The sequence below is a fragment of the Dysidea avara genome, chromosome 13 (genome assembly GCF_963678975.1).
Source record: "Dysidea avara chromosome 13, odDysAvar1.4, whole genome shotgun sequence".
Classification (NCBI taxonomy): Eukaryota; Metazoa; Porifera; class Demospongiae; order Dictyoceratida; family Dysideidae; genus Dysidea; species Dysidea avara.
The window spans coordinates 11649418-11672383 of NC_089284.1; the positions used below are offsets into that span (position 1 = coordinate 11649418).

General features: G+C 38.5%; 1 protein-coding gene across 1 annotated transcript in view; it reads right to left on the reverse strand.

The window, feature by feature from the left end:
- Nucleotides 1-20414, reverse strand: part of LOC136242388 (uncharacterized) — a 37977-nt gene extending 17563 nt beyond the window's left edge. The window contains exons 1-2 of the mRNA XM_066033812.1: nucleotides 20122-20414; nucleotides 10384-10988 (exon numbers count right to left, since the gene is read on the reverse strand). Coding sequence (XP_065889884.1) covers nucleotides 10384-10988; nucleotides 20122-20307 — 791 coding nt within the window. The 5' untranslated portion in view covers nucleotides 20308-20414. The remainder of the gene's footprint in view (nucleotides 1-10383; nucleotides 10989-20121) is intronic.
- Between the last annotated feature and the right edge of the window lie 2552 nt (nucleotides 20415-22966).

Sequence of the window (22966 nt, forward strand, 5' to 3'; positions counted from 1 at the left end):
ATCAACGCAACACTAAATTTAGTAATAACAAGAGTTCATAATAAATTATTTGTATGGGGGTGAGTGGAGTACATTCAGCAAATACACTGCTGCAAGTAACACCTCAGGCTTCTCTTAGAAAAGAGGCTTGACCTTATCAACACCAATCATTACCTATTAACAGTTTTTTGTCATCAGTAGAATCGGGCTAGAGGTGAAATAATCAAAAGTGAATTTGCCACAGTGTATTTGTACAGGCCATACTAGCAGTTAAACACTCTCCCCCATACAAATAATTATTATGAACTCTTGGTAATAGTTAGCTAGCTACAGCATGAAAAGAATGCATACAATTACAAAAGATGTGATAGAATAGGCTCATTTAGTCGTCACCATGTAGCCAGAAAGCAAAGAATCCCAAATTTGTGGTATGGATTGAGTGAAACCCAACCAAGTTGTAAGGAAGAGCTGGTTTCTCTCTGCTAACATGGCAGGGAAGCCCAAGTATGATTTTCATTGACGTGATAATTTCATCCACACCAGCTGGATAAGAAGCTCAATAAGGCGTCTATAGTACAATTATAGGGGCAACAGTATAGTTGGATGATTCCAGTTTGCATTTTATAGTAATTTAAATAAACTATAGCTATGTCAGTAGCTAGCTACAAAATTTTCTATGCTATAAAATAAATAAATAACTATTTCTCCCAGCATGGTGATGAAAGTGGATGTTCATTCAGTTGATGTAGCAATTTGGAAATTAATCTGTGTTTGTTTGCATTCTGGCTGGTGATAATGAAATTGCCATGTCCATAAAACGCGATTTTTGAATGCTTGGACTGCCCGTACCATCTGGCAAGAGAATAGCCAACTCTTCCTCACAACATGGTGATGAAGGTGGATGTTCACTCAATCTGTACTGCAAGTTTGAAATAAATCTGAGATTATTTGCTATCTGGCTGGTGACGATGAAATTATCACGTCAATAATATATGAATTTTATGTTCTGGCTGCCGCGCCATCTGAGAAGACAATAGCCACATCTTCTTCACAGCATGGTGATAAAGGTGGATACTCACTCAGTCACCACTGCAAGTTTGAAATGAATCTGAGATTGTTTGCTATCTGGCTGGTGACGATAAAATTGTCATGTCGATAAAAATACACAGTTTAATGATTGGGCTGCCGCGCCATCTGAGAAGAGAACAGCCAGATCTTCCTCACAGCATGGTGATAAAGGTGGATGTTTACTCAGTCTGTATTGCAAGTTTGAAATGAATCTGAGATTGTATGCTATCTGGCTGGCGGCGATAAAATTGTCGTGTCGATAAAAATACGATTGGGCTGTCGCGCCATCTGAGAATAGAGTAGCTAACTCTTCCTCATGACATGGTGATGAAGGTGGAGGTTCACTCAATCTGTATTGCAAGTTTGAAATGAATCTGAAATTGTTTGCTATCTGGCTGGTGGTAATTAAATTGTCGCGTCGATTAATAAGATCCATAAGATCTTATTAATCGACGCGAAAAGAAGAAAAAGAAAACCATATGATGGTTTTCTAGAATCCATAAGAAAACCATAAGATCCTTGTTTGAGCAGGCAGCTCGCATTGCTGTGTCCTGTTCTTACAGAATTTTTAATTCTAGAGCCTCCCCGGGCTGGGATCTTTTAGACCACCTTAGGTAAACTTTAAGTATTACATATATGTAGATATAGTTTTTTTTTTTTTTTTGTGTGTATTGTAATTTAATTTATCTTTAGTTAATGTAAGTCTTGCCAGGGCTCCTGTACTGATCCATCAGCACATGGTACCCCTGTGTCTAGGCCCCTGTATGCTTGTAATGTATATTTTGTCTTAATCATTAAGACGTTTATTCTCTCTTAAAATTTTATGTTTGGGCTGCGTTCCATCTGACGATAGAATAGTCAACTCTTCCTCACAGCATGGTAATAAAGGTGGATGTTTACTTAGCCTGTATTGCAAGTTTGAAATGAATCTGAGATTGTTTGCTATCTGGCTGGTGACGATAAAATTGTTGCGTTGATAAAAATACTCAGATTTATATTTGGGCTGCTGCGCCATCTGAGAAGTGAATAGCCAGATATTCCTCACAACATGGTGATAAAGGTGGATGTTCACTTAGCCTGTATTGCAAGTTTGAAATGAATCTGAGATTGTTTGCTATCTGGCTGGTGGCAATGAAATTTACGCCAATAATAGCACAATGAATATGTGAGTATATCTATTTCATCGCCACCAGCCAGATAGCAAACAACCTCGGATTAATTTCAAACTTGCAATACGGACTGAGTGAACATCTAATTGCATCACCATGTTGTGAGGAAGAGCTGGCTTTTCTCTTCTCAGATAACACAGCAGCCCAAACTTGGAATTTCGTATTTTTAGCGACGTGATATTTTTCACCGCCACCAGCCAGATAGCATACGATCTCAGATTATTTTCAAACTTGCAGTACGGACCGAGTGAACATCCAATTGCATCACCATGCTGTGAGGAAGAGCTGGCTTCTCTCTTCTCAGATGGCAGGGCAGCCCAAACATGAATTATTCGGATTTTTACCAAATAAAGCAACCCTGTGCAGCGTATACAGCTAGACCTTTACCCACCACTATGCACGTTTGTTGAGCACAGCAACCCCAGATAACATTTAGCTAATGAGAACATTCGATCCTGTCCTGCAGAAGTAGCTGTGTTTACGATACCACGTTTTTGACACAAATACCGCGACATGCAAAAAATTACGGTGGCCATTTCTCAAACTAAAACAATTGCGCCTCCGGTTTTATAGTGGTTCAAGTATCAGGGCAGTAAGATAAAGAAATTATTTGGTGAAAGTCGATTTTTTCATTGGGAACCCTAATATACTAATTACTGTCAGTAGAGAAACACACACCGGCCCAAGAACAGTATTACAAATATGCTATACAAAATTCTAACTAGCTTAACTACCAAACTAAGTATATACTTTAACTACAAAACTAGCTACCTTAACTACAAAACAACCTTAATTAATAACTTAGTTCAACAAGTCTATGCCATCTTCTGGGCATAAGCCATAATGCCTCAGGATCATTTTGGCATTATATCGCCAGAGAGTAACTGACAAGTGCTGAAGCAATTGTTTCCTTGCTAACTGTCTGGGAATACCACTTTTAACAGTGGTACGGTCGGCAATCGTGGATAAGGTTGATAAAGCAAAGGGTGTCCAAACACCAAACGGCTTGCAAACCAGGGGAAAAAATTCACCACCATGGTTGTTAACAGTTTCCAAATAATGGTCATCCTTAGCCTCCTCACCGGCAGCAGCAGCTACCCCAGCCTTAGATCCAGCAGCGGAAATAATGGAAGGCTGAGTTATGCACCTGACAGAGAGGTCAAAGTAAGTAGGACGGCCTAGAGTAAAATCAGGTTGGTAAATGTCCCCAGGACGAGATTGATCAGAGGCAATGCTTTGCTCACGGAGAACACCAGGGTGATCTTGCAGTAGAGCATGATGTACTATAGAAACAAGAGCATCATGGCGTTGGATACATAGTGGGCCATGAGAGCAACCAAGAAGATGGTCACCAAACTGATCTATGACAGACAAACATGTACAAAGTGGTAACAATGGGAAAAGAGGAACACCCAACCATAAACGGACAGCGATAACAAACTCATGTGGAGAAAAGGTCAAACCCAATGTTGGTTGAGGGAGGCCTTCAGCCAGCCACTGCTGACACCAGAGGAGTGAGCAACAGCACGTAAACGAGCCTGGTCACGGATTGTGGAGGTGTTGAAAATGCTTGCAAATAATTGATCATCAAGGGAAGCCTGTAAATCATTTTGGGAAGATAAGTTAGAAGGCAAAATGGATAGACTTTGGAAATAGGAGATAGCACAATTTTCACCTGGAAAAAAGGAAGTCACATCAAAATTTGGTGCTAAACAGGACACCAAAATCCGGGCTGAGTTACAGGAACCCAAAAAGGCTAGATGTGAAGAGCATTGGGACTCACGCAAACCCAAGCCTCCTAACCGGAATGGCAAAGTAGCTTGAAACCAAGCATCAGGGCCGCCCACAGGGGGGGGGCAACTGGGGCATTTTGCCCCGGGCCCCAGTCTGAAAGGGGCCCCAGGAGGCCCCATGAAGGGCCCCTGAATACCTGTTTAAAAGATCGATATACTCTAATAGAGCAGTCAGATCTAAATACTCTAATAGAGCAGTCACAGTATTCTTCAGAGGAGCAGTATAGCAAGCTTATAGATAAGGAGATATGGTTGGTGATAGGTAGTTATTGTCATTGCCAGCAGGTTGTGACCTTTTTTTTTTTTTTTTTTTTTTGGTCTTCACCTTACAACTTGGGTCAAGGGCCCCACTTTAACTCTTTGCCCTGGGCCCCTTAATTTCTCTGGGCGGCCCTGCCAAGCATTATCAGAGATGCTACAGCACAAAATTCTACTAAGACAGTTGCATAGGTTAGAGTCAAACACAGATGGAAAGCAGCCTAATGATGAAGAAGGGACACAGCGCAATATGTGAGTGATCTTACAAACACTGAGACAGCTCCTAAGCAAATTCAATTCAATTTGAGGATCTCCAAGTTCTGCAAGCTTCTCCTGAATAGATGCAGTTTTTTCAAGTTTACTAGACAAAAAAAGAATCAAAAAAAGTAGGTGGTCCCCACACAGGAGACCCTAAAAGCTCCAAACCACTGCTTTCAGGATTGATTCGTTTAATTGCATGAGGAAATTCAGGGAAAGAGCTATCTCCAGAAGGCCAATACAACTCACATTTGGATAGATTGATATGCAAGCCAAAACTTGGCCCAGACTGAGTAAAGCATGATAGTAAAGCAAGGAGAGAAGACCTAGACCCAATAAAAGTGTCATCATCTAAATACCACAAACTTAGCCCGGGAAACAATTTTCACTAAGAGGATTGGAACCAAGAAACTGAAGCAAAACTGATGAGAATAACAGTTTAGAACCCTAATATTGGGATTTGTGAATTTCGATAGTGGACACTGGAAACAACGTAAGAATAACGACAACACATTGCTGTGCTAATGAGAGTTCAAACGTACGTGCAACGACACGAGCATACGAAAAGTTCGATTGTGGGTTTATACAGTGAGCAAGGAGACACGGGACATCGAAACACAACTTGATAATGATGGTTTAACGCTGGTAGAAGTACTCCCAGGTATTCACTATAAAAATCGTGAGTAAATTATAGCCATTACAGTTGTGCATGAATACCACTTCACCACCAATGGTAGGGTGCCCAATGAAAAAAATCGACTTTCACCAAACAATTTCTTTACTACTGCAGGATACTTAGCTCGCTGTACTGATATTTGAACCACTACAAATCAGAAGCAGCGAGTCTTTTAGATTGAGAAATAGGCACATCGTATTTTCGCAAAAAACGCGTATTGCGTGATTTGCAGTAAAAACATGGAATTGTAATGCACCTATCAATGTTAAGCCCCACTATCCCCCTCCCTGGCTTACTAGGGGATTAGTGGGGGATTTTGACCTGATTTGATCTGAAACTCTGCCCCACTAGTGGGGCATTTGACCGCTCGAAATTTTAGGCGTTTGTTTTAACTTGCAAGCTAAATGAATTGACCTGTTTCCTAAAGTGCCTAACAGCCATACTACATGGAGATTTGACCACTAGTCGTTCCCCCATGGGTGGAGAATTTGATTTTTCAAAAAGTCAAATCCCCACCATTTCCCCCACTACGCCCGGGAGGGGGTAGGTGGGGGATAACATCGATAGGTGCATAAGTGCAGCTTCTTGCAAAGGACTGAGTTGAACTTTCATATCAGCTGTATGTTATTTTAAGTTGTTGTGCTGTGCAAGCATGCATGGTAATGGGTAAACGTCTAGCTGGGTGGCTTACAATGGCTTGTTTTTGTGTCTGCAAAATCATGAAAAATGTTGCTCTGGCTCCTACCACGAGAGAAGCCAGATCTTCCTCACAGCATGGTCATGCAACTGGATGTTCCCTCAGTTCTATAATGCAAGTTTGAAAAGAATCCTAAACTGTATGCTATCTGGCTGGTGACGACGAAATATTACGGTGATTTTATAAAAAATAATGCAGCCCACTGCATGCTTGTGCAATTGAAACTACTTTACTAATTATGGGTTAATTTCACTTATATATCAAACCGGATGACATGAAGCTGCAGCTGCTTTGGTGGTAGAGATCGCTGACGTCCCAAATTGTCGATAAAATATTACAATATCACCAGCCAGATAGCATACATCCTTAGATTCCTTCCATCTTTGCAGTATATAGACTAAGTAAGCATCCAACCGTGTCACCATGCGGTGAGGAAGATCTGGCTTCTCTCGTCGTAGATAGTAGTGGGTTCAAAACAATTTTTTTACGATGCTGTTTTGAAGAAAGCAACCTTGTGCAAGCAATACAGCCAGGCATTTGTCAATAACTATGCACATTTGCAGAGCATAGTAAGCCTAGATAACACCTAGTGAATAACAAAGCTCAAATCATTTCTTTGGCGGTAGCTAGAAACCGGGGCTAGAAACTGACCAAGCTACGCCTAGGTCAGTTTCTAGCTACTGTCAAAGATATGGTTTCAGCTTTAATATTTGCTAGGTGTTATCTAGGTTTGCTATGATCTGCAGACGTGCATAGTTATTGACAAATGCCTGGCTGTATTGCTTGCACAAGGTTGCTAGCATAGCAAAAAATTGTTTTGAACCCACTACCATCTACGACGAGAGAATCCAGATCTTCCTCATCACATGTTGGATGCTTACTTAGTCTATACTGCAAAGATGGAAGGAATTTAAGGATGTATGCTATCTGGCTGGTGATGTTGAAATATTTTATCACCAATTTGGGATGTCGGCGATCCCTGCCACCAAAGCAGCTGCAGCTTCGTGCCATCTGGTTTGATATATTTAAAGTGTAAGTGGTTAGTGTTGCAATTAACCCATAATTAGTAAAGTTGTTTCAATTGCACAAGCAGTGGGCTGCATTATTTTTCGTAAAATCACCGTAATATTTCGTCGTCGCCAGCCAGATAGCATACAGTTTAGGATTCTTTTCAAACTTGCATTATAGACTGAGGGAACATCCAGTTGCATGACCATGCTGTGAGGAAGATCTGGCTTCTCTCGTGGTAGGAGCCAGAGCAACTTAAACACATTTTTCATGATTTTGCAGACACAAAACTTGAATTTGTCAAGTGTCACAAGGGGACATGACTTCAAACTTTTTAAACCTCATGCCCAAAAGAACGTTCGCAGCAAATGCTTTTCAGTAAGAATCATAAACTCATGGAATAATTTGTCCAATTATGTAGTGTCGTATAATTCCACTGACAATTTTAAAATTTTGATTGTGATAACTTTTATTCTTAATGTAATTGTTTATTGTAACGAGCAGAACTCACAGGCGTAATGCCTTTTTCTCTGTATTTAATAATAATAATAATAAAACAAGCCATCACATTGTAAGCCACCCAGCTAGACGTTTACCCATTACTATGTATGTTGGCACAGCACAACAACTTAAGAAGATAATATACAGCTAATATGAAAGTTTGACTCAGTCCTTTGCAAGAAGCTGCACTTACAATTCCACGTTTTTACTGCAAATCACGCAATACGCGAAAATACGATGTGCCGATTTCTCAATCAAAAAAAATTCTTAATCTAAAAGACTCATGGCTTCTGATTTATAGTGGTTCAAATATCAAGTACAACAAGCTAAGTATCCTGCAGTAGTAAGGAAATTATTTGTTGAAAGTCGATTTTTTCATTGTGGGCCCTACCAATGGCTCAATCTATTTAGTCAAAAGCGCGACTTATAATGACAGTTTAACGCTGTTATAAGTGCTTCCAGGTATTTACTATAATAATCATGAGTAGATTGTATCCATGAATAAAATTACAGAGACGTATGAATACCACTTCACCTCTAATGGCTCAATTTACTTAGCCAGCATTGTGTAACATTGAGACAGGTGTCTAAAACTTATCAAAACAGAGCTCACTTGCATTAGAAACAGCTCCATTTCAGTCAGAGGAATTACTCAACATACCTTACTACGAAAAAACCTAATTCCACAATCAATCTTAACATGTGTCACTATACAATGGCACAAAGGGATAGCAAAGGACATCAAAAAAATCAGAGAATTTCATGGAATGGGTAATGAGATATACTCACACCTTACTGTGCAATATCTTGAGTTAACGAGATATACGCACTGGCTTAACGAGATATACGCACTGGTAGCAGTGCGTATATCTCGTTAACATTTTGAGTCAATGCAATATGTGATATATATGCTCTGGCTTTCCTTTGATCTGAGGTGTGAAAGTGGTAGATTAGGGTATATACAGCCTGTATAATCTGGGGGGACACAGCTATAGATATGGTAAAAATTTTAACACTGAATTTTTTGGTATAATACACACTAGTGAATTTAAAAATTGTTAATTTAGAAATGGAAGTAGGGATCAAGCGATAAAAACTACTGAAACAAGTGATTTGAATGATGGCAACTATTACAATATAGCTTTGTGGGGAAATCCTTACATTGGCATCTCACCACGTCACCATATATGTTCAATGCCAAAGTAGGGATTTCCCCACAAAGCTATGTTGTAATAGTTGCCATCATTCAAATCACTTGTTTCAGTAGTTTTTATCGCTTGATCCCTACTTCCATTTCTAAATTAACAATTTTTAAATTCACAAGTTTGTTAACTTTTTTTGGTATAGGTATATAGCTATTATTGATCTTTGGCACTGACTGCTCTATTAGAGTATCTCGATCTTGCTGCTTGCTTTATGCAAGCTGCTCAATTACTAAATTGAAAGGCATGCAGGGTTTCTATCTCCTGTTTTCTACAATTAGTTACAGCTGGACCATTAATAATGGGCGTGGTCCACTGATCGTTAAGTACGAGCACGCGCTCTGATTGATAAGGGCGTGGCCGTGTGTTCTTACTTCACTAGGCTGTTTGATTGCTTTGCAAGTGTTGCTATACAGGCATCTACTTGCCCTTACAGTACGGAATCCGTTATTAGTTTTGTGGCATCCGAATACGGCTGCTCTAAGGAAAGTGTCGATACGAATTATTAACGCCTCCGTGACTGGAAAAGAAGAAGACGATCCGTAATTGAAGATAAAAGGAAAGGCAAAGCGCAGAAGGCAGACACTCGTCGGAACCCGAAAAGGCACATCCCAGCAGCGAGTTAAATATTGTGGCAAAGAATGGTGATCCTTCGCTACTTCGTTTGGCCTGTAGCCTTGCGAATGTGGTCAGGCAGGCAGGCTGGCAGGCAGGCTGGCTGGCAGGCAGGCAGGCAGGCTGGCAGGCAGGCAGGCAGGCTGGCAGGCAGGCAGGCAGGCTGGCAGGCAGGCTGGCAGGCAGGCTGGCAGGCAGACGAAAATTTCTGTTTTAGCGATTTTTTAGAAATAAAATTCCAGCACTTTTCTAGTCGTTTCCTGATATATAACGCTAGAAATAAAGTTATAGAAACTTGAAGACTCTTTAGTAAAAGGTTTATTTGCTGTGTGAGATATTTCTAGGATGATTTTTGAGGGGATCGAAATTTGAGGCGCGCGCCAAATCCACCCGGATCCCTACTTAAACAGTACTATCGTACTGTTTGATAGGCGTATATCTAAATTATGCCATGGTCCTGCACAAGTTGTAGGGATCAGTGGCAGCAACAAATTCATAAGTGGTTATGATCCTAAAGCAATTTGTGTTGTATAGAATAGATATGGTATTTGCTATACAAAGGACAGCCATTTCCTTGTTATATAAACCTGCATTTTCAGCACCATGCCATGGGCAACATAATGTGTATTATATATAGCCTCCATGTAAATGGGATGACACATTTAGAGGTCTAGATCTATGTTGTATTGTTGTGATTACTCTTCTATTTGGCACTCCTATTTTGATCTTGATCTATTTTTTGGTTTGAGAGTATGGAGAAGGGTAAACGTGGAAGAGCATGTGCCCCCTCTAGATTCACCACTGAGTTGCTTTGGTTAAACATCACTAAACCAACATGTTAAAGTATGGGAGCAACATCCTTCCTGCACACCCTTCTGGATCTTCCACTGCAAACTATTAGGAAACCCATTATATACTAGAACTGCATGTTTATCAAAAATGCATAGATGATACCAGCCAAACATTTAGGTACACTTGCCAACTTAGGAAGGAACATAAAGAGGCAGCTGATCAAATCTATAAATGTTCACTTTTTAAATAGTGTTAAAGATTTGTGGCTGCAAATACGGTATATGCATTTGTATAAATCTCACTATTGTAGTTTGTAGCTAGGTATGCAGTACTATAATATTGTTGACATGTGTTATATTTTACTAACATTGTTTTCCTCCTTATTATGGCTACAATGGATACCAGAATTCCACCAATAAAAGCCACCACAGAAGCAATTATTATTGCAATTCTCTCACCAAACTTTGGTTGAACACTATATTGTGAGAACTTTCCACACAGTGGTCGACACAAGCCACAGTGTTCTTTAAACTGATAGTGACATTGTAAAGGTTGTGATGTTGTGTTATCATCGGTGATATTATTAACATCACTGAAATGTTCACAGACTGGTAAAAGTGATGATGATGATGTAGCCATGACCAGCCTCCACTCATCAGCACACACCACATCACGGATATTGCTACATTGTTCCTGGCTTATAAAGTTTACACTATCATTACCATCACATGGGGGATGTACATATTGGCACAGAAATGGTAACACTACTTCAGCACATTGTTCACTGACAATACTGGTGCCTGAAAATTGATTTAAAATGTTGATAAAATTAGCAATATCACTTTCAGATAATTCTTTCAACGAAAGTGTAGATGATAAGGTATCATTCAGTCTTTCTAAATGTTCCAAACATAGTCCATTGTAACTTGAACAGTTATCACCATACAAGGAGAAAGCAGAAGCATTGTCATCCTGCATATCACAATAACATTCAGCAGTAGGTTTCATATATAATATAGTCACACAATACAAAGAGAAATTGAACAAATAATTGGCCATTAGCAGAAAGTGCTGCAATAGTTGCACTTGCATACATATATACAGCACAAACGTAGTTAGTATAACAATATTATTTGCTGCTGTTTAGATTGTTTTGAAAATGTAATCTAGAGAGCATTAGTAGAAGTACTGTATATTATTTCATCACTCATAGAACTCTAGTAAGCTTATTTGTAGATAGGCATATGATGAATGCGTTATATAAGGCATAAATTGTGTTGCAAAGCCTGGTAAGTACCCATAATTAGAGAATTGTGTGCAGTATAAAATTCTTTGAGATATTTGGCTGATTATGTTGGTGTAATAGGTGATCAAAAGTACATATAATTCCAGCATAATTAATTAATAGAGATGATATTTGAATTTTTTATTAAAATGTACAATGTGTGCATCTGAAAGAAAGTAAATAAAGACCACAATATGCATTTTAACTGCATTTCATTTGTAATATGAGTTAATTTGGTGTTTCTTGGTTGGTTGCTCACAATTTGCAGAAGTAAGATCGAAATATTCTAATAGAGCATTTACTTACTCTAATACAGGAGTCAGGAAATGCTAATATACTTTAATAAAATACTTAGTATAATCATTTTGAAAGTGGAATTTTGAGCTTAGTAGGCAACTTTTTAGCAAGGTAATTACCCTCTACTCCCTTGTATTAATCATGTCATAGATGGCAAACAAGAAACATACAGAAAATACTTTTTAAAACAAACTTGGTGAAGCCAGATGATAAGTTCAAAAATTGCTTTAACATATGCATGCTTTTGTTAATCCATTGTACAGCACATTGAAGGTACAGAAATGAGCTGCATTCTATTGCAAATCACAGGAAAACAGTTCGAACACTTGATTTATGTGCAAGTGTTGTGCATGATCATGAACCCAGCTTTTTTGTGTAGCTGGATTGCTTGTGTCTACATTCTTAAACCTTCAGCCTTTTTGCCTACAGTTTAAAGCATGCTGGTATACAGACTGCTTCTATCATGGGGACTTAATTGTATAACAGGTCAATTGAGTTTGCATTTGTGTTTGTCACATGTGTTAATGTACATGTAGCTGCAGACTAGTAGTTATCTGGGATTGGAAACATATGTTCTTCATGTGGGACTATTGTTACCAAGATATCTGAACATTTATCACACAGAAAACTAGTTCTAGTCTTGTGACTACTGTAACAATTGTGTTGCCATGCACTATTAGTTTGATTTCTCCATTCTCCATTAATGGTGCCTATGCATTTTGGCCAATCACACTGAGAGATGCACCCACCAACTAATTGCAAGCCCCCTCCAGTAATAACCACTTGCTATCATTAGATGGCAAGTGGTTATTACTAGAGGGGCTTGCAATTGAAGTCAACTAAGCAGCTTCTTTTGGTGGCTGTAGATACTATCACTACTGCTCTAGATAGGAAGCTATGTGCTTGTGTAGCTTTTTGGACCTTTGTAAGGCCTTTGACTCTCTTGACCTATACCACTACAAAGATTGAATAAACTTGGACTCTATGGAACAGAAATAAGTTGGTTTGTGAGTTATTTATCTGATCATTTCAACATGTAAAGAATTCTCACTCATATTCTAGTTGAGGGCTGGTGAGAGGTGATGTTCCCCAGGGCAGTTCCCTTGGTCCCCTGCTGTTTTTGGTGTATGTCAATAAAATGTCATCTCAAGTTATCCATGGTAGGCTGCTGCAGTATGTAGATGACACTGCAATGGTGGTGAGTGTCTATCTTAGGATTTGTCTCGCCTTCTTTCATGGATTAAGAAGAGTAACATGTGATTCAACACTGAGAAATCTAGTGTTATGCAGTTTCAACCTTGTGCCCTCCCAAATACTTTGCCACCTGAAGTTTAGATTGATGGTGTTCCCTTATCTTCAATCACCTCTCAGAAGTGTCTGGGAATAACATTTGATAATAAACTAGATTGGTCAACTCATGTCACTACTACTTGTAAGAAGATGTCTTTTTAGGTATTCTTGAATAACTCCCACAGGAAAACTTTATTCTTTGTGTTATCCCGTCTGACTTATGCCTTACCGGTTTGTGGTCCTTTGTTGTCTCAGTCAAGCATTCATCACTTACAATGTTTACATAATTAGGGTGTGCATATTACTACTTCATTGCAAAAATTAGACCATGTGTCAGAGCATCGTGCCAACACCTTTAATTAAGTGCCGCTGCTTATGTGCTTTACACAAGATCTATATGGGTGATGGTACATTTGGAACTAATCATAAGCATCATACTAGATCCTCACAAAGATTTATTCAGCCAACCTTCTGTAGATTGTCCATAAGAAACTGTTTAGACATTCTGCCAAACTCTGGTGGAATGATCTGCCTGATGAAGTTGCTTTGTCCTCCACTTTTCCTTCTTCAATGTATAATTTTATGTTATGTATTTTTTGTGTGGGGTAATTGTGTTGTGTATAAAAAGTTCTTGTATCTGTGTGCTTGTGTTTACTTATTGCTTCTGTACTTGTGTGTTTATTGTGTATAGTTGTACGTTTGTTCTTTGCACGCTCTTGCATGGAAGAAAGTCTATGCCAAAAATATGAGCTAAAATAAAAATCAATCAATTAAATGGCTGTATTTAGGTGGGTTTCCTAAAGTTCCAGAAACCCCCTCTGAAAGTTTAACTTGCAGCAGCAACATCAGACTCTTATAGTTTGACAGCATAAATAGCCATACCAAACAGGCAGGACAGTATAGCTACAGTCCATATAGGAAATTTAAAATGATTCCTCAAAAAATGGATTAAGGGAGATAAGGTGTAGCTATTTTAGTAGGTATTGAACAAACCACATTGAGATACTCTAATAGAGTACTCAGATGTATTCTAATAGAGCAGTCAAAACAACTCTAATAGAACATTCATAATAGAGCATAATTTTAAAATGGGTGTTAAAAGTAATAAATGTACAACTACTTTGAAATTTAAGAATGATTTAATAAATCTTGAGATTTCCATTTCAATTGGAGACCAGCTGAATGATGAAATGACCAGCCAGAAGTCATAGATGACATTTTATAACTTAAAGGTAACCATGCAAGTATATATAGCATTGTATGAAAATAGTTTATACTAGATGTTTATGAAAATCAAAAATCTAGTAAATTTTAATTTAATGTTCAAAATCTGTCAGTGGTTGGTGTACCCCTAGACCCATGCACCTATAGCTCACTACGAAATCTGGAAACCATCTTGGATACACCCTGAAGTTGATGGTACAGAGCGAGGTAGTCGGAGGTACAGAGTCAGGCTAGAGTATACGTAGCTAGCACGCGTCACCCTACTCACCCCAAACATGGCAAACCCAGCAGCCCTATATGTAAATGCTGTAGCACTTCAAATCTAACCTTCTAGAGGTTCGAATCTTAGTAAAATCTTTGAAATTACACCTAACCTTGAATCTAGCTCTCCTGAATTTAAGCGAAAACAGCAATTTGGAGTTAATGGCTCCCTTTAATATCCTTGATATTAAACAATATAATTTAACAATAATAAATAATAGTCGCCCGCCCGCATGGTATTTTTTGTCTGACTAGGACGGGAAACAAGGAATTTACAATTGTTGGCCTAATGATTAGCCATTCTCCCTTCTCTTTCCATTTTTTATTGCCCATGCATACGTAAAAGATGCAATTGCATCTATACTACAACTTCTAGAAGCTTTCTAGCTTGCACATAGTAAAATTTTGGAGGGAGGTGCTTCAGCACCCCAAGCACCCCCCAAATCCGCCCTTGTTACTATCCCACTTTCTTCAAAGGGAGTAACAATGATCCAGTGAATGCAACTGAACAAACTCCCTGACTCTCAATTAGTGAAATGCAAAGTGGCCATTTTGCTTCAGTTTCGGCGATGTATGTTTCACCCATCACAATAGTAGAGTGGCATAGCAAACTATTGTGCACTTTGTGCAGAAAGTATGGAACTTTGCACACAGTACCTACCCACCATGAAGTGTATTTTGAGATATGGAGCCATTGCAGATTTGACCTTTGTTGTCCTCTACAGTTCATTTGATAAAAGCCGGAATGGAACGGAACGGGGCGCGCGTCAACTTAATAAATCGTTTTTTCAGATTGTACACCGTTTCTTACCATTACATAGTGACTAGAATTGTGCTGAAGTTAGTTTTCTTCTGCTTGTAGGCATGCTAGAAATCGCTTGCTCGAAGTTTCTATTTAATGCCCACTGCACGAATGCGTTTTGCAATCACCTATCCTGAAAAAACTATCATTTAACCTGCTAAACTATTATTGTGTAAGCACTGTAAGCATATGATTCACAGCCACTATTATACACTATGGTTAACTCTCGTAGATCATTGCCCATGCTGGCAGACTTCAGAAAACCATCTTCGCTGTCACTAAAGACTTGGACACGACTATAACATGAAAATACTACAGTAGTTTACCTTTTAGAATGATAAGGAAGCAATTCTACATCAGGATTAAACAGAATTTGATGGATTGGTAAGAGCACAACATGCCATGTGGCAGGTATTAAATAGAAACTCCAAGAGCGCGATTTTCTAGCATGCATATAAGTAGAAGGAAATGAACTCTAGCACAATTCTAGTCACTGTGTGGCAGTTGGAAACGATGCAAAATCCGTCTGGGTTTTACTCTTTTCACCACCTTTCATATCCCTTACGTAATATTAAGCTCAAAAGCATCCAGACTTCCTACTGTAGTTGTTGCTCTCTCTCTTCGACTTTAGGGCACGCATCTAGTAGTTTCCACGAGTAATCGACTTTAGGGGATGCGTCCAGTAGTTTCCGCGAGTAGTAGACTTTAGGGGAAGCGTCCAGTAGTTGCCACGAGTAGTAGACTTTAGGGGAAGCGTCTAGTAGTGTTAGCGTTAGGGTTAGAGTTCAGCTTTGGTTTCTTCTTCACCTTTAGGGTTAGGTTCTTCTTACTATATACAGCTTATTTCGTTAGTCACATTTATAAGATACAAAAGAAGCAAATCAAGGGAGCTAGCAGCGGTAGCATAATCGGTAGCACACTGGACCATCACACTGGGATCCTGGGTTCGATCCCCCTTCAATACTGCACTTTTTTTGCCTTTTTGGTTCACCGTTTTTTGTCCAAGTTCTGTAGGGTTATGAAATAGGGTGAAAAGAGTGATATCCAAATCCGTCTCAAACGATTTTCTACTTGACGCACCCCCAAATTGGTTCTGTTCTGGCTTTTAGCATTACCCCATTTTATGCTCAAAAATGGGGGTAGTGCTAAAAGCCGGAATGAAACGGCAATTAGGGCGCGCGCCAAGTAGAAAAATCGTTTGAGACGGATTTTGTATCGTTTCCAACTGCCACACAGTGGCTAGAATTATGCTAGATTTCCTTCTACTTATATGCAAGCTAGAAATCGCGCTCTCCAAGTTTCTATTTAATGCCCGCCACGTGGCATGTTGTGCTCTTACCAATCCATCAAATTCTGTTTAATCCTCATGTAGAATTGCTTCCTTATCATTCTAAAAGGTAAACTACTGTAGTATTTTCATGTTATGGTCGTGTCCAACTCTTTAGTAACAGCGAGGATGGTTTTCTGAAGTCTGCCAGCATGGGCAATCATTTACGAGAGTTAACCACAGTGTATGTTAGTGGCTGTGAATCATATGCTTACAGTGCTTACAAAATAATAGTTTAGCAGGTTAAATGATAGTTTTTCAGCGTAGGTAATTGCAAAACGCTTTCGTGAAGTGGGCATTAAATAGAAACTTCGAGCGAGCGATTTCTAGCATGCCTACAAGCAGAAGAAAACTAACTTTAGCACAATTCTAGTCACTACGTAATGGTAAGAAACGGTGTACAATCTGCAAAAACGATTCATTAACTTGGCGCGCGCCCCGTTCCGTTCCATTCCGTTCCGGCTTTTAGCACTACCCAAAAATAGTGACCTTTATATATTGCCCATACAACAATCAATTTGCTCAAACTAGTTGCCAAAGTGAAGATCTTTATCCACGAAACAAATTGATACTTGTTAAAAGTTGATAGCATATTCCATTTCAAAGTTATGATAATTTTTATCAGCAGCAAATTCATATAAATTCAACCGCCCACGCAATTACACCCTTACCCACATTTTTTGTTTGCAACATTCAATTATATATCTTTAGCTAGCCATGAGCACTGTAGGTTACATATCCAACCGAAAAGGTGGAGAGATATACAGGGGTGGGGCATAGGGGTTATGCACAATACTCCTGTGAGATAAATCAACAAAGGTCATGAAAATATGTGATCAGATTTGCAAAAAGGTACCTTTTCTACACATTTTACATACTAACAATCAAAATGATGTAACAGTTTACTCCTTATACTGACTCGATTAACTTGCTCTTAGTATCAAAATGCAGCCAGTACTGTAGCTACACTCTTGGAAAATTTCAAGCATATGTATGCCATGATTAAAAAGTTATAAAACTTCAAATTTCAAAAAATGGATCAAATTTTGTGTGTGAAAAAGGTACCTTTTCACAAATCCAGTCACATATGTAGTTGTTTTGTCGTCAGATTAAACTCAAAATTTGTGGTTGTTTATGGTTATAATTTGCTTCTGTATATAATAAATAATAATAACATTTGATGTATAAAACTCTAAGGCTATACATGCTACTATCAGTCACGTTTACTGAAAACCTTAAAAGCCATATACGTATCCTGTATTGATAGCTAATTTTGTGAACTGACTATAAGGACATTATGGTCCTGAACTACCTACATCTTGTATCCTCTTAAATATTTGCCTTTAGAGAAAGACACACACCCAAGATGTGGGGAACTCTGAGGGCATAACCAAATAGACAATTTGTGTTTCACAATTCTGTAGGTATAGCAATATGTGTTCCATGTTTGCAAGTATAAACTTCAAAATAAGTATTTTCCAAAGCTTTACAGCAATAAAAATTTAGCATACAGGTTTTAAAAACAGTACTATTAGTCAGACCTTCATCTAGTCTTAAAGGAAGTCACAATGAGAGTATGGAGGGACAATGGTCTAAAGATTTTTGTGTTCATAGCTAGTTTACACACATGGCATCTAAAGGGGCATGCCATGCACCCAGGATATTTTAGACTCCCTCAGGTGCATTCTCAGGTACCTGAGAATGACCTCTCAAGTACCTGAGAATTACAGAACAATGGCTCATACTTGCATTCTCAGGTACTGTTCTGGGCTTTTGTACCTGGCAAAATACATGTCATGTATTTCATTCAATATTTATTACAGTTGTTGTTGACGTATTCACTGAGATTTTGATTTATAATTTAGTCAAAGCGAGTAAAAAAAGCACCCCTTTTCTCCCTACCCCAAATGAACTATTACAGAAACCCCTAATGTAGTTAAACTGTTGATAGAGCAATCATATGTACAATGATGAGTTTTTGTTTAACTACCACAAGAGAGGAGGGTACATACCCCCATGCCCCACCCCCAGATATCTCTCCACTTTTTAATTGTATATGTAACCTGCAGAGCTCATGGTTAGCTAAAAATATATTAAAAATATAAAAATTGAATGGCAAACAAAGAATGTGGATAAGTGTGGGCGGTTGAATTTATATGAATTTGCTGCTGGTAAAAATTACTGTAACTTTGAATATGCTATGAACTTGCAGCAAGTATCAACTTGTTTCTTGGATAAAGATCCTCAATTTGGCACTTAGTTTGAACAAATTGAGTGTTATGGGTAAAATATAAGCAAAGGTCACAATTTTTAAGCATATAGAGGACACCAAAGGTTAAATCTGTGATGGCTCCATCTCAAAATATACTGCATGGTAGGTAGGAACTATGTGCAAAGTTTCATATTTTCTGCAAAAAGTGCACAATTTGCTCATTTTTGATAACTATGCTGCTTTGCTGCAAACAAAGAACAGTACAAGAAGCTCCTCTGCAATCAATCCAATCATACTACAGAAATTAAATCACTGAAGTTACTTGGCTGAATGCTTCAGTCAGTCAGTCGACATTTATGGGCTTTGTGGGTTATTGTAGTGTATTTAAACAGACTAATCATGCATTTATATATATATGCACACATACGTAATTTTATGTTAGACGCATGAGCACACTTGTGATGTATTAGATTGGGTATTGTTTTCGCATCAAATCTAATACAGTTATGCCTACCCAACACTGCCAAGTTGTCATGAAGGAAAACATGTTTGGGAAAGACAAGCCAAACCTCCATACCATACAATACTTACAATAAAATAGTACACAATGGGTTTAATTCACCCTTGTATTCTGTTTAGGATGCTATAGCATGCATAGCACATGTTAGCTATATATATATTAACAATACCCATACATTCACAATAAAGTAAAATCATAATTTAAATTAAATTGAAAATAATACATTATATGTGTCTATACAGCAACATAATTTCATATTATGCAATGCACCGCTGAAAATGTATGACAGTAATTTTGCATAAACAACAAACCACGGCTGGCAGAAACATGAAAAATTTTGTACCTGCCAACCCGTTAAATCATATGCAAGCAGTCATGGAATTATATAGCTATAATTATAGCTATACTGATCACTACTATCTTGTAACTACCACGGCCTATAGCTAGCCGGATAGCTATTACTCAACTAAATTTATGGAGAAGTAGTTAGTAGTTTTTTTCATAGTAGCTACAATCTTAATAATATGCATGATGCAGACATGCCAACTCTCACTGACGCATTAGGCGTGAGTCTCACTCTTTGGCTAGTAATCTCACGCACTCACGCCTAACCCTCTCTTTCTCACTCTTTCAGCTTAGTTCTCACGCATTTCTCACGCCTGATCTGTTTCATAATTAGCCCTGTACTTAAAATTGGATAGCTAGACCTGTGCTTATTTTTGTACTTTGAGCATGTAGCTAGCGACCTTTTTTGGGGGGGCCTTCACTACCAAAAATCCTGGAGCTGCACTTGAGTCTGGTCCACATTGCTGGTAGTATTTGAGGTCTCACTCCTAAAATTGTTCAGAGGTTGGCATCTCTGTGCATGCATGGTTTTCTTTACTAACCTGTGGTATGCAGTTCCCCGAAAATTTTAACTCAATTGCAGCTCGACTTCCGGCGGGATTAGTGATGTAGATAATGACAGGTCCAAAAAACCCAATGGCAACAACTGTACATATAGAGACCAACAAGAGGTTTTCAGAACAAATAGACAGTCTGTTCTTCCAATTAAGGCGAGGTTTAAAGTTCATCGTTAAATCATCGTAGCTAGACAGACCTCGAACATCGAAGGATACTGTGTTTGAACTAGCTAGCTCACTTTGTTGCTGCAAACTACAGTTTTGTATAACCACTGACATGTTCTTCTCTATAATCTAAGAAGGCCAATTTGACAATGTTAGCTACACGCGTTCGCCCCATGCACACATTACGTAACACTAATAGACGGTATTCCAAATGACGTCACGAATTAAATATGGCGGCGTTATTTGGGGTATTCTAATGTTTTCGAGTTGATGTGAGATGGGAGTCCGGGTACCAAGTAGTGTCCTAGAGGATCTGTGTTTGGGAAATGACGAGGATTTAACGAAAGATGACGATATCGTAAGTAAAGTCAAAGGCTGTATTGTTAAGAAGTCCCGTGATTCATTGTAGAGAGGCCAGTATTGCTGCGTGCTACTATGCCGTCATTCTCATGGCGAACAAGAAGAACGAAAGGAACTGTTTAACGAAAGGCTGTCATTTCATTCTTTTCCGGATATGGCTACAGACAAGGAAAGAGTGCAGCAATGGATAGCAAAAATTAGGCGAGATCCTGGCATCAATTTTGTTATTCACAAGAGCACCAAAGTATGCTCGAAACATTTTACTCCTGATGATTTTACTTGTGGTGGAGGAGAACCATTTGCTCCAAGACGTGTACTGAAGAAATCAGCGATTCCATCGGTGTTTCCGTGGAGCTCCTCCAGCTCCGAACGTACAACGACCACATCTAAACTAGCTGCAGGGGAAAAACAGCGTTCCGATAATTATTTGCAAGCCAGTAGTGAACTTACTGATGAATTTAGTATTGAACTTTCAGATGGTGCTGAATTCAGTGAAGTTGATGTAGATTCTGCTTCAGAGGTTGATCGTTTGCAAGCCGAAGTGTCAGATTTGACTGGAAAATTAACCAAGTTGCAATCAAAATATGATAAATCGTTATTTCGCTTAGAAAACATTAGGCCACTCCAAGTCATACCTTAGTTTCTGGTCACTCCCAAGCCTACAAATGGATGCGGGCGGGCGGATTATCAGGACTTCAGGACTATAGACTCTACTGTGACAATATACTGTATGGTATTATTATTTGCTCAATTTAGCAAATTCATGTTGATTTTGTTTTTAGTCAAACTTAACCAACAACATAAGTAGTTGTGCTTTGGCAAAAAATGCACTAGGAAAGTTGTTGATGGATATAGCATTTAAGTATATTTATTTATTTATTTAGAATATACTATAGGAAATGTTTTGCTCATGTAGCTACTTATGCTTTCCAAGTGAAATAAATGTCTCATTAGCTATGTCAGGAAAGTATTACTATGACTTATAGCTAAGTTGTTTAAATGATCATGATCCAAAATGAAATTTAACTTCTATTTTCACATCAGAAATTCTTCATTCAAATGTGAAGTTTTAGCCCACTAGCTATGTGTTTCCAGCCTTCTATTCAGTAACCTTGAGAAAAGTAACTGTCAAAGTTTTGAGTCATTGAGTGCTCCAGACTAGTGTTTTTTAGTGATCATCTGGGAATGTTTAAACTATAAGGGTTTCTACTTGCCAATCTAATTTTAGTTATGGAAAAGTTTAAGCTCACCGAATGTTGCCGGCTTTCCATACCCCTGTAGTGTTCAGTGATAAGGAATTTGAAGTTACTAGACTAATCATTAGAGGACTACATTTGAATTATAAAGTTAAAGCTATGGTTCATCTGCATGGACTAGTAGTTAATGCTACTGAAATTACTTTGGTTACAGAAGCATTAGTAACAGTTATAATCTGAACAGCTATATAATCAAGGACAAAACTAGCTATAGTTAGAAACATTTTATTAGTGTGGCATATATACCTAATATTAGAGTTAAGAGTAGTGTGACTACTCTATTGGAATCCCTGACTGCTCTATTAGAGTATATCGATCTTTTGCAGTAAAAAATAAGTGTCTTGCTGGGTCACGTGCACTTAAGCACCTGTAATATTAATAATAGTACTCATAAACTAGGGTTTCAGGTTTACCATGCGGGCGGGTGACCAGAAACTAAGGTTCGACTTGGTGTGGCCTTAAGGAAGATGATGAATCGGTCCATTTTCATACTGGGTTTCCTAATTATGACACTCTCCTTGCTTTTTATAAACATGTCTTAGAAGAAGATGCTAAGGTGATGAGGCAGTGGAGAAGTGGTGAGTCAAAGGAAAGCTATTCAGAAATGAAGAGTGGTAGAAATTCCAAACTTCCCTTACTGGAACAGTTTTTTCTAACCTTGGTGAGACTTCGTTTGGGACTTTTAGAATTTGACCTGGCTAATAGATTTAGCTTCTCTCAATCAGCTGTTTCTAGAATTACAATGACTTGCTGTATCATAGTTTAAAAGGGTTAGAACGTTATCCTCCATGGCATGTAGTGAAAAAATATATGCCAGCAGCATTCAAAGAGCAGTACCCTAACACTAGACTCATCATTGATGCAACAGAATTTGGAATTGAACGTCCATCATCACTAGTGTCCCAATCTTGTACTTTTTCATTGTACAAGAATAAAAACACTGTCAAAGTCTTGATAGGTATTATTCTAAGTGGGCCAATTGTGTTTGTTTCACCTGTCTATGAAGGCTCTATTTCAGACAAAAAGTTAGTCCAAGTCAGTGGGCTATT